This window comes from Crinia signifera, chromosome 3 (genome assembly GCF_055691185.1).
Source record: "Crinia signifera chromosome 3, ASM5569118v1, whole genome shotgun sequence".
Taxonomy (NCBI): domain Eukaryota; kingdom Metazoa; phylum Chordata; class Amphibia; order Anura; family Myobatrachidae; genus Crinia; species Crinia signifera.
The window spans coordinates 227,858,470-227,871,451 of NC_139219.1; the positions used below are offsets into that span (position 1 = coordinate 227,858,470).

The 12,982-nt window shown below is 42.3% G+C and overlaps 1 protein-coding gene across 1 annotated transcript in view; it reads left to right on the forward strand.

The window, feature by feature from the left end:
- The window catches only part of LOC146062970 (IgGFc-binding protein-like), a gene marked incomplete at its 5' end in the record, with an annotated part of 33,311 nt that overhangs the window by 1,547 nt on the left and 18,782 nt on the right, over positions 1-12,982 (forward strand). Inside the window, 7 exons of the mRNA XM_083174979.1 lie at positions 74-629; positions 883-1,082; positions 1,350-1,536; positions 8,163-8,404; positions 8,552-8,835; positions 9,704-9,981; positions 12,339-12,937. Of these exons, the coding sequence (XP_083031105.1) occupies positions 74-629; positions 883-1,082; positions 1,350-1,536; positions 8,163-8,404; positions 8,552-8,835; positions 9,704-9,981; positions 12,339-12,937 (2,346 nt within the window). The remainder of the gene's footprint in view (positions 1-73; positions 630-882; positions 1,083-1,349; positions 1,537-8,162; positions 8,405-8,551; positions 8,836-9,703; positions 9,982-12,338; positions 12,938-12,982) is intronic.

The following is a 12,982-nucleotide window of genomic DNA, read 5'->3' on the forward strand; positions in this document are numbered from 1 at the left end:
ATTCCCTCCTAATAAAAATATCTATTGTTGAGTACTTTTGATCTAACCTAGTCCCTTCATTGTTGCTTATTAGGTTAATGATATTTGGACAAATCTGCCAATAAGCTTAGTGAATGGATCCTTGCTAGTGACAAGAAGTAGTCGATATGTTATTCTAGAGACGGATTTCCAGCTCACAGTCTCTTATGACAATGATCATACAGTTAATGTCAAGGTTCCGACTACTTATTTCAACCAGACATGCGGAATTTGTGGCAACTTAAATGGTGACCGGTATGATGACTTCTTGATGCCCAATGGAGAATTAGCAGGGAACTCAAATCAGCTTGGAGACAGCTGGAAGGTGGAAGATGATGATCCATTATGTACACCAACTATCCCTACACCTCCATGTCCTCCAGAGACTGAAACCATCTATGGAAGTAATGCATTCTGTGGTTTGCTAACAAATAAAGCTGGTCCTTTCCAGGCCTGTCATTCAGTAATCAACCCAGACCGCTACTTTGGAAGCTGTGTTTTTGATCTGTGCGTACTGGGTGATGATGCTTTGTGCACAGCCATAGCAGCCTATGCTGATGCCTGTCAAAGAGCAGGAGTTCCCATTGCTTGGCGCAACTCTACTTTCTGTCGTAAGTATACTCCATCATTTGCAGAACATGTTTGGAAAGAACAATGACAGAATTCTTTATTATTCTATGAAACATCTACGTAGAAATAAAAATTATATGGAAATAATGTGGATTTTTAAAATGTTTGTTTTTTAAATTTTAACGTAAGCCAATGGATATATACTTTATAGGACAAGTCATTAGAAATTTGATGATATCATTAGAAATCCCGAATTCTCTAAATGTATGTCTCCATTTTCTTGTTGTCACTCAGCCATCCCATGTCCTGATAACAGTCACTATGACGTATGTACCACTGCCTGCCCGGCTACATGTCTGGATCAGAATGCACCAAACACCTGCAACAAGCCGTGCACCGATGGATGTAAATGTGATGATGGCTTTGTGCTCAGTGGAAGCACTTGTGTTTCTGTCAGTGAATGTGGATGCGTTTATGATGACAAGTACTATCAGGTCTGTATTTTTATACAGTGATCATTTTACCTTGCAATCATTGTATCAACATAGATGAAAAATAAATTACTAAAAAGTTTCATTTCACAATAAAAATAAACTTATAGCCCAATATTATCAATGAAAAATGTTGGTGATCACAAATTAGTTGTTATTGAACTAGTGAATTGTAGGAATGGCATTAAGATTAGCAATATAATGCATACTTAGTGGTCATTTTTGAAGCATTCCTCATTAGTTTAATATGTGTTGGAATTGTCATTGCAGAAAAATGAAGAGTTCTGGCAGGGGGAATGTGAGAGCTACTGTACGTGTATAGGAAACAACCAGGTGAGCTGCAAGCAGCAGTCCTGCGCTCCCAATGAAGTATGCAAAGTGCAAGATGGAATTAAGACCTGTGTGCCAGCACCCACAACCACTCCCACTACCACCACAGTGCCACCTACACCGCCAGGTAAATTCATTATTTTATTTTTGCTAATTATAAATGTATTAGATTAAGATCATCCTTAACCCCTTCCCGACATTTGACGTATATATACGTCATGGCCGGGATGTACTTCCCGACACATGACGTATATATACGTCATGACTTTAAACTGTCCCCGCGTCTATAGACGCGGGGACAGAGGGACGATGTCTGCTGTCCCTGACAGCAGACATGTCCCTGCATGCCCAGGGGGGGTTGCGATGCCGCCCCCCCGTCGGCGATCGCTGTGATTGGCTGTTCAGTGTGAACAGCCATTCACAGCGTTTACCTGTGTTACCGGCGAATCAGACGCTCGGTAACACAGGTGTCAATCACCGCCGGGCGTCAGGGGGCATGAGGGGGTCATCGGTGACGACGACACCTCACCCCACCTGCCCCCAAGGCTGTGATTGGTCCGTGGGACCCACGGACCAATCACAGCCAAGGCGCGTGATTTAAACTACCGGTGACTGCACTGCAGACGCCATTCCGGTCTGGAATTGCGTGCAGAGCGGTCACCGGCCACTCTGTCCTGCTATACATACCTGAACCTTGCCTTATACTTACCTGATCACCGCTGATCACCGCTGATCACCGCTGGTAGCGTGCTGCCAGCAGCTGGATACTTCCTGGATCTTGTGACTTCTGTGTGTGCTGCTGCTGCAGTGTCACAGAGTCACAGATCGTGAGAGATAGGGACAGATAGTGACAGAGAGTGATAAAGAGTGATAGAGAGTGATAGAGAGTGCTATATTTTGTGTCTGCTGCACCCCCTTTTGTGCTGATCACTATATCTGAGGTGATTAGCAACTTGTTGGGGGTGCAGAGGTTTTTTTATATATATATATCAGTTGCAGCAAAGGTTGACTGCAGCCCCCCCCCTGCTGCCCCCCCTTTTGTGCTGATTGTGCTGATTAATTAACTGATCAGCAACTTTTTGGGGGTCCAGGTTTTTTTTTTTTATATATATACCTGTCAGTTGCACCAAAGGTTGTGCTGCGTGTGCAACTGACTGCTGCCCCCCCTGCTGCCCCCCCCCCTTTTGTGCTGGTCAGTTTAAATTAATTAATCAGCAACTTTTTGGGGGTCCAGGTTTTTTTTTTTTTATATATATACCCTGTCAGGTTGTGTGTCTGCTGCCCCTCACTGCTAATCAGTGTTGCATCACTGCATCACAGATCTGCAGTTTTTTTTTGGAGGGCAGTGGGGTTTTGTTTTTACACCCACATTGCTTTTGTGGGTGTCCTGTGGCCGCTGAGCGCTGATCAGTGACGTACAATCACTGAACAGCATTTTTGGCACAGGGTTGATATCATTTTTTTCTGCAGTTTTTTTAAATTGTTTTTTTTTTGGAGAGTGCTGTGGAAATTTTTTTTAAATTGTTTTTACACCCACGTTGCTTTTGTGGGTGTCCTGTGGCCGCTGATCAGTGACGTACAATCACTGAACAGCATTTTTGGCACAGGTTGATATTTTTTTTTCTGCAGTTTTTTTTAAATTGTTTTTTTTTTTTTGTTTTTACACCCACGTTGTTTTTGTGGGTGTCCTGTTGCCTTTGAGCGCTGTTCAGTGACGGACGTTACTGACCAACATCTGTGCTCAATTTTTGGCGCAGGACCTTTTTTTTTTTTTTTTAACCCCTTTAATTTTTTTTTTTTTTTATTGGGATCAAATTCCTGTATAAAGTATTTTTTTTTTCTGCACTACATACACACTACACACTACATACCCCCCTGGTTGAAATAAAGTTTGTACCCCCCCTACACTATACACGTGTTGAAACATTACACTTACAGAAACACAAAAATAAAAATGGCATCCCAAATGGCATCCCAAATGTCATCCCAGTCATCCAGAAGAATGTATTCAGCGGAGGAGGCATATGCCATGCTTGCCTCTGACTCTGACTCTGACGCAGCCAGTGATGCAAGCGGGGAATTTGAAGGATTTGCCTTAAGCTCCTCTTCCTCCTCTGCTGATGAGGGACCCCCTCAAAGACGCCCCCGTAGAGCAGCTAAGACCCCCCCCCAAATGATTGATCTCGTATGGACCCCACCACCAGACAATTTTGAGCCCCAGGTTCCTGAGTTTTTGGCCATGCCAGGAATCCAATTTGATTCCACAGGTCTCAGAGAAATTGACTTTTTCAAATTATTTTTCTCTGATGATTTTATAAATTTAATGGTGGACCAAACTAATTTATATGCCCAGCAGTTTATTGCTCAAAACCCCACGTCATCATTTGCTAGGTGGACCCCTGTAGATGCAGTAGAGATGATGATGTTTTGGGGTCTGGTGTTTCATATGGGCATAGTAAAAAAGCCAGAAATTAGGCAATATTGGAGTACAGATGTTCTGTACAGCACCCCACTTTACCGTATGGCCATGACCCGGACTCGTTTTGAGATAATCCTTAAATTTTTACATTACACCGATAATACACTGTGCCCACCCAGAGATGATCCCACCTTTGACCGGCTATTCAAAGTCAGGCCGGTCATTGATCATTTCAGTGCCAAATTTGCAGAGATGTACATCCCTGAAAAATTTATTTGTATCGACGAGTCCCTTATACATTTTAAAGGAAGGGTTAAATTCCGCCAGTACCTTCCCAGTAAGAGGGCAAGGTATGGCATAAAAATGTATAAGCTGTGTGAAAGCACCTCAGGGTACACCCACAGGTTTAGGGTATATGAAGGGAAGGATTCAAGAATTGAACCGCCAGAATGCCCCCCCTCCCTCGTAGGTGTTAGTGGAAAAATTGTCTGGGATTTAGTGCACCCCTTCCTGGATAAAGGTTATCACCTCTATGTGGATAACTTTTACACTAGCATCCCCCTGTTTAAGGCCCTTGGTTCAAGAGGTACAGCAGCTTGCGGTACTGTGCGTAAGAACCAAAGAGGCCTCCCAAAAACGCACATTGCCCAAGTAATGAGAAGGGGTGAAAGCAGGGGAATATGCACCGAAAATATGTTGTTGGTCAAATATAAGGACAAGAGGGATGTCCTTATACTGACAACAATTCATGGAGACAGTACCACCTCCATCCCTGTACGAGGTACCAGTACCCACACCTCAAAACCTAATTGTATCCTAGATTACAATAGGTACATGGGCGGAGTGGATCTTTCAGATCAGGTACTGAAGCCGTACAGTGCCCTGCGGAAAACAAAAATCTGGTACAAGAAGCTGGCCGTGTATATCATCCAGATGGCACTGTATAACGCTTACGTGCTATTCCGTTGTACCAGCCAGAGGGGGACATTTATGCACTTTCAAGAGGAAGTCATAAAGGGCCTAATATTTGGGAACCAGCAGGCAGAGGGCCCCAGTACTTCTAGTACTGGCCCCCGTATTGTACCAGGGCAGCATTTTCCGAACGAAATCCCCTCCACTGCAAGAAAGGGCAGGACACAAAAAAGGTGCAAAGTTTGCTATAAAAAGGGAATAAGAAAGGAAACTATTTTCCACTGTGAAACTTGCCCCGACAAACCCGGCCTATGTATAAAGGAGTGTTTTAAAATATACCACACATCTATGGATTATTAGGTTCATCATTTCACCGTGCTTCGGGGGTCTTGCTAATGCCACATAGCACCCACCATTCATTCCACCAGAATCTGAGCTGCAAAATCCAAAAATCACTCCTTCCCTTCTGAGTCCTGCCATGCACCCAACTGGTATTTTTTGGTCACATATGAGGCATTGCCATACTCGGGAGAAATTGGGGCACAGATTTTGGGGTGCTTTTTCTCCTTCATACCTTCTGAAAATGAAAAATTTTGAGCCAGAACTGCATTTTTGTGTAAAAAAATGTAATTTTTCATTTTCACTGCCCAGTTGTATCAAAATTGGTGAAACCCCTGGGGGTTTGAAATGTACACTATACCCCTAGATGAATTTCCTGAGGGGTCTAGTTTGCAAAATGGGGTCACTTGTGGGGGGGTTCCACTGTATTGGTGCTTTGGGGGTCTTGCTAATGCGACATAGCACCCACCAACATTCCACCAGAATCTGTGCTGCAAAATCCAAATATCACTCCTTCCCTTCTGAGTCCTGCCATGCACCCAAATGGTATTTTTTGGTCACATGTGAGGCATTGCCGTACTCGGGAGAAATTGGGGCACAGATTTTGGGGTGCTTTGTCTCCTTCATTCCTTGTGAAAATGAAAAATTTTGAGCCAAAACTGCATTTTTGTGTAAAAAAATGTAATTTTTCATTTTCACTGCCCAGTTGTATCAAAATTGGTGAAACCCCTGGGGGTTTGAAATGTACACTATACCCCTAGATGAATTCCCTGAGGGGTGTAGTTTGCAAAATGGGGTCACTTGTGGGGGGGTTCCACTGTATTGGTGCTTGGAGGGTCTTGCTAATGCGACATAGCACCCACCAACATTCCACCAGAATCTGAGCTGCAAAATCCAAAAATCACTCCTTCCCTTCTGAGTCCTGCCATGCACCCAACTGGTATTTTTTGGTCACATGTGAGGCATTGCCGTACTCGGGAGAAATTGTGGCACAGATTTTGGGGTGCTTTGTCTCCTTCATTCCTTGTGAAAATGAAAAATTTTGAGCCAAAACTGCATTTTTGTGTAAAAAAATGTAATTTTTCATTTTCACTGCCCAGTTGTATCAAAATTGGTGAAACCCCTGGGGGTTTGAAATGTACACTATACCCCTAGATGAATTCCCTGAGGGGTGTAGTTTGCAAAATGGGGTCACTTGTGGGGGGGTTCCACTGTATTGGTGCTTGGAGGGTCTTGCTAATGCGACATAGCACCCACCAACATTCCACCAGAATCTGAGCTGCAAAATCCAAAAATCACTCCTTCCCTTCTGAGTCCTGCCATGCACCCAAATAGTATTTTTTGGTCACATGTGAGGCATTGCCGTACTCGGGAGAAATTGGGGCACAGATTTTGGGGTGCTTTTTCTCCTTCATACCTTCTGAAAATGAAAAATTTTGAGCCAGAACTGCATTTTTGTGTAAAAAATTTAATTTTTCATTTTCACTGCCCAGTTGTACCACAATTGGTGAAACCCCTGGGGGTTTGAAATGTACACCATACCCCTAAATGAATTCCCTGAGGGGTGTAGTTTGCAAAATGGGGTCACTTGTGGGGGGGTTCCTAACTTTTAGCATCTTATGGTGCCTAGAATCCTACATGGTGCCTAAAAAATAATCTCATAAAAAGGAGGCTCCAAAATCAAGTAGGTGCTCCTTCTATTATGAAGCCTGTGGTTTGGTCAACGTGCACACTAGGGCCACATATAGGATATTTATGAAAACAAAAGAATTGGGGGAATCAATTTTTAGTTACATTTCTCTAGTAAAATGTACTGTGTTCCTTAGAAAAATGTCTTAAAATTGCAAATCTGCAAAAAAAAAAAAAATTTTGAAATTTCACCTACACTTTGTTTTAATTCCTGTGAAACACCTAAAGGGTTAACAAACTTCCAAAATGCTGTTTTGAATACTGTGAGGGGTGCAGTTTTTGAAATGGCATCATTTATGGGGGTGTCTCACATACAAGTCCCTCAAAGTCACATCAGAACTGAACTGGTCCCTAAAAAAATCAGTGTTTGAAATTTTCTTGAAAATTTGAGAATTTGCTATTCATATTGTAAGCCTCCTAGTGTCCAAAAAAATTAAAAGGAAGTTGAAATAATGATGGAAACATAAAGTAGACATATGGTCTATGTTAGTTATTAACTATTTTGAGTGGTATGATTATTTGTCTCACAAGCAGAAAATTTAACATTTTGCAAATTGCTAAATTTTCCATTTTTTTACGACATTTTGGTATTTTTCACAAAAAAACACAGACTGTATCGACCCAAATTTACCACTAACTTGAAGTACAATGTGTCACGAGAAAACAATCTCAAAATCACTGGGATAAGTAAAAGCAAAAAAAAGTTATACCCACTAAAGTGATACATGTCAGATTTGAAAAAAATGGCTCTGTCAGGAACGCAAAAACTGGCTGTGTCAGGAAGGGGTTAAAGAATTATTGATTTACCAAAGTGTAATAGAAGGGAAGCCAATAAACCCCTTCAGTGGTCTTTAAAAAAAAAACAACATGCATGGGGGTGTCTTTTAAACTTGTACCAGGTGCCGCGTGGGGGGAGTGCAGGGGAGGTCGCAAATATAAATCTGTTTATGATTTACCACAATGCAGCAGTCACAGATTTCCTCACGCCAAATTCCGATGTACAACATGTGTTATTTTGGAAGTGTTTAAAACTAATTTCTGTGCTGCTAGAATCACAGCCCAGTGTTCGTAGTCCCCTGTGAGTGGTGTTCTGCTGTATCTACAATGCAAATAAGGTGCAAAACAGCATTTAAAGAAAAAGGCGGTGTCTCTGTCATGCTGGGCATCTCTTGCCATTTGTTTTATTGAAGCTAGGTGCATCAGGGCACATGTTTAACATTAAAACTTCATCACACCTAGGTCAATATTGAAGATTACAGTATATTAATAAAAGTTTATTATTTTAGCCCTTTGGATTAGTTAACAAAAATGTCAGTAACAAAACTTATAAACCAGTAAATAGCATTAAGTATATAGACATATGAAATGACTCAAACTATTATATATATTCCTAGGAATCTGTGAGGTCAATGGAGACCCCCATTATTACACCTTTGATAACCAAGTCCATCACTTTATGGGGACCTGCACATACACTCTATCTAAGCTCTGTGACACTGATGGACACCTGACCGATTTCAATGTGGAAGCAGTCAATGAGCACAGGGGAGGCAACACCGGGGTATCCTATGTAAAGTCTGTCAATGTGGATGTGCACGGATACAGGATCACACTGGAGCAGGGCAGAGTGATTAAGGTCAGTCTACAGCTTGTTCTCATTTAAAAAAGAAAATACTGTTATATAGATCAGATGGAATGTCTGACGTTACCTTATTAATACACGCAGTCCTTTTATTTGTGTCTTCTGTTATCACCTTCTCATGTCATATTTGTGTGGATACAGGTGGATGGAAGCCCTGTGATATTACCAGCAACCCTATCTCCGGGTGTTAATATCTTCCTTAGTGGACATGACGTTCTGGTCACAACAGCATTTGGTCTGAGCGTAGCATTTGATGGAAACCATAGAGTGGTTGTGACTATTCCAGGCAGCTATGCCAATAAAGTGTGTGGGCTCTGTGGAAATTTCAATGGCAATAAGACAGATGACTTCCTAAACCCAGATGGGGACTTAGAGCCAGACTCAAACAGCCTTGGTAACAGCTGGCAGGTGGACAATGACACCATGTAAGTTAATTTACTTTGCAGTTACTTTATTTTACTTTTGAGTTAGTAAATTGCAGGGTTTTTTTCAGATTATCTCTTCTCGTCCAGTATAACCCCCTACAAACAAGCCCGTAAGACTGCCCTTTCTAGCGCCTCTTTCTCTTTCAACCCTCACAATAAGTCACTGCTCCACTGCCCCAAACCCGCACCTACTCCCTTAACAATTTGCACTCATTGTTACACCTCTCCTTCATTCTCTCCTCTATCGCTGTCACCAATGTGCTCTCTTTCAACTAGCAACTCTCATCACATTTGCCCATCCAGCTGCTATGTAGAAGGGAATCTAACTCCAACCTCTCCCCCAAGCAAATTTCACTTCTACCACTTTCACATCACACCTTGGACCCAGGTTATTGCTGGGTTGATGACGTATGGACCTGGATCGAGGTGTGGTGTAAAAGCACCCCAGTTTATAACCAGGGTCCACCAACCTGACAATTACACCCGGGATTAAAGAAGGGGTTATACCCAGGTCACCCTCTGTTCAATGGGCGACCCAGGTTTAATGTGAAAGTGCCAGAGACAGGTCCGAGAAGGGACAGACCTAGGATCAGGATCCTGGGTCCGACTACGCTTTGCGGTGTGAAAGGTATATAAGTCTACCTTGCACTTTGTTTTTAATAGAAGTTAACAGAATAATAATAATAATCGAATTACTACAAAAAATAAAATAAAGCATCGCTATGGGTCATTGATTTAATCTGGCAATGATTATTTCATGAAAAATACTTTTTCAATTTTGTCTAGTATCAGTATGACTGCCATTATTTATTACCTAATGACCATCATGTTTCTACGATCTGCATCACTGTAATAATCCTTCTTGCAGATGCCCTCCTGGACCAGGACATCAGCCAGACTGTACCGATGATGAGAAAGACACCATTGCCAGCAGCAGCTTCTGTGGACTTATCACCGACCAGAACGGTCCATTTAAAAACTGTCACAATGTCATAGATCCCTTGGTATATTTCACTAATTGTGCATATGACTTGTGTGAGCTGGACCTGGATCCTGGTGCCCTGTGTGACAGTCTGCAGTCCTATGCCCAGTCCTGTCAGTCTCATGGAGTTACAATAGATCCCTGGAGAAATGATACCTTCTGCCGTAAGTTGAACATAAAAACATAATGCTCATTAAGTTATAGACAGATAGGATGGAGAGATAATAGCAAGTATGTGCAACTAAATGATAAAATTGTAGTACCTGTATAAGCAAAAATGTAAGAGCAAGAAACAGTATGGAAACACTGTTGTAAGGACAACTCACACCCTTTGTAGCCATCAAGGCTGTAAAGTGATAAAAGATTTCCAATTTGCACATTGACCAAGCACTAGATGCACAGGCGTTTGTGTACATTGACATAGCACTGAATGCACTGACATTTGTGTACATTGACTAAGAATAAATAAATCTGCCACTTTGTAGTAACAAAGGCAATATGTCAATTTAGGTAAAACTTCAATGAATTCTGAGAGAACGTGAACTGCACACCAACATGCACTAATATCATTATCAAACTGTACACTGCAAAATGCAGTGTTCCTCACACTGTTTGCAAAATATACCTTCCCATTGTGACCCAAGTGGCAATGGGGCAGATGTATTAAGTCTGGTGAAGAGTTAAACTGGAGATAAAGTGGAAGGAGATAACGAACCAGCCAATCAGCTGTGTTTGAAATATGGCAGTTGGGAGTTGATTGGCTGGTGCGTTATCTCCTTCCACTTTATCTCCAGTTTAACTCTTTGCCAGACTTAATACATCTGCCCCAATATGCCTAAAGAAAAAAACATTTAATTATCTTAAAACACACATATATGATACTATAAAACTTTTATTTATAAATATTATACAGTAAAATAAGATGTACTATCATAATTCCATATTTTTTTAAGCAAGTGTTTATTAGCGGTCATCGGATAATTATCAACACTGCAGAATAAAGGGTACTTGTGTAATATCTGGGTGCCCGATTTTTTGATTGTATGCCTTAACTTAAGGCATACAATCAGATGCGACGAGACGCGATTTTTCTGGAAAATCGCATCGCATGCAACCAAATCGCATGAGGATGCGATGCGATGGACGCGATTTTCCATAGGATTCAATGTTAAATGGTCCTGTTCATTCCCCCACTATCCAAGTCGGTATGGAGTTGATTTTATATAGCGTGGCGAGCGCAGCGAGCCACTGAGCCCGAAGCATGGCGAGGGGACGCGGATTACTTAAAATGTATTCCGTGGCCGCTCGCCAAGCTTCGGGCTCGGTGGCTCGCTGCGCTCGCCACGCTATAAAAAATCAACTCCATACCGACTTGGATAGTGGGGGAATGAACAGGACCATTTAACATTGAATCCTATGGGAAAATTGCGTTGATCGCATCGCATGCGATTTGATCGCATGCGATGCGATTTTTCCGACCCGATCATAAAGAACAAAAAAATTTCAATCAAAATCATTGGATAGAGAAGAAAACTTATTTTAAAAGGGGAAGTACAGGAGGAGTGAAGGGAAAGCTGACATGGCCATGGTACTGGGCATTTTTTCAACAACAACATTGCATTATGTATCCATTAATGATTTTTTCATCTTTCTGAAGTATGAAGGGAAAGTGGAGGGTGGTGTCAGTATAGTTTATAATGCACTATGAGGGTGATTCTGATTGCTCAGCAAGCCTTCTAACGTCACCCGCCCGGTGTGCGATTGTACACCTGCTGTGCTCCGAACATCCCCACCGCTTTGCAAATGGATGTTTGCATAAACATCTATTCGCAGGGTAGCGTATGGGGACAAAATAACGCTGACCATCAAATGAATTATCCCTTGTTCGCAAATCTAAGTCAGTCCGGACTGACCTAGACTTGTGGTGTCTGGGTCTGAGAACAGGATGGACGGCTGACGTACTGTGATATCAGCCACCCACCCCCGGAAAGCAGGTGACCGTCTGGGTTCACATGGGGACAACCAGCATTTTCCTGGTCACAACCACCATTTTTGTTGGTGCGCCCAGGAAACGCAGGGCGTTCACACCCCCTGCCAGCCTCCATCCTGCATCCCCGCCCTGCACATGTGCAAATGCTAATATGCACAGGCGCAGTGCAAAAACATCAAACCGTGGTGTGAACGCGACAGGGACCGAGTAATTCAGAATGACCCCCTATATTCATTGTGAGGAATAGCTTCCATTTTGGTTTTGAATAGAGATGGAGCCCCACTCCTTTTTGCCCAGCTCTAGTCAGACCGCCCCCCACTGGTGGGAGAGGGACTCCATCAGACTGGGATGCGCGTGCGTCTCACACGCACACGTGCAAGGATGGAGCATGCTCCATCTGTATGTTTCTTTTATTAAATTATTCATAGTTTTAAATAACACTTCCTTTACATTAAGAAATGCAACTTAGCATGTTAAGCATGTTTTGCTATTTACATATATTACAAAATATCTTTGTTACCTTGTTTACAGCCCTGAAGTGTCCATCAAACAGTCATTATGAGCAGTGTGGTACAGCCTGTCCTGCTACTTGTGTCAATCCAGGATCACCATCTAAATGTGAACCTCCTTGTACTGAGGGATGTGTCTGTGACCCGGGATACGTTCTCTATGACAAGAAATGTGTGCCAAGTCTCCACTGTGGATGTTGGGAAAATGATAAGCATTATCCTGTAGGATCTGAATTCTGGGCAGACAACACTTGCTCTACGAAATGCAGATGCCTCTCTCCAGGAAGCAGTTTAGTCTGCAGCAGTGATGTATGTCCCAGTAACCAGTACTGTTCCATTACAAATGGAGTACCTGTCTGTAATTACCTCACATATGGAGTTTGTAGGGTTCACAATGACCCTCACTATGAAACCTATGACAGAGAAACACATCATTTCATGGGACTGTGCACTTACACTCTGTCCAAATTATGCAGCAACTCTTCATCTCTGCCCTACTTTGATGTTGAAGCAAAGAATGAGCATCGGGGAAATCCATCGGTATCCTACGTGCAGAAAGTGATTGTTAAGGTCTATGGCTATAGAGTCGAAATTCAGAAAAATGAGAAGTCTCGTGTTTTGGTAAGATATTTTGGGGGGCAATATAATAAATGTGCTGTTATTTGT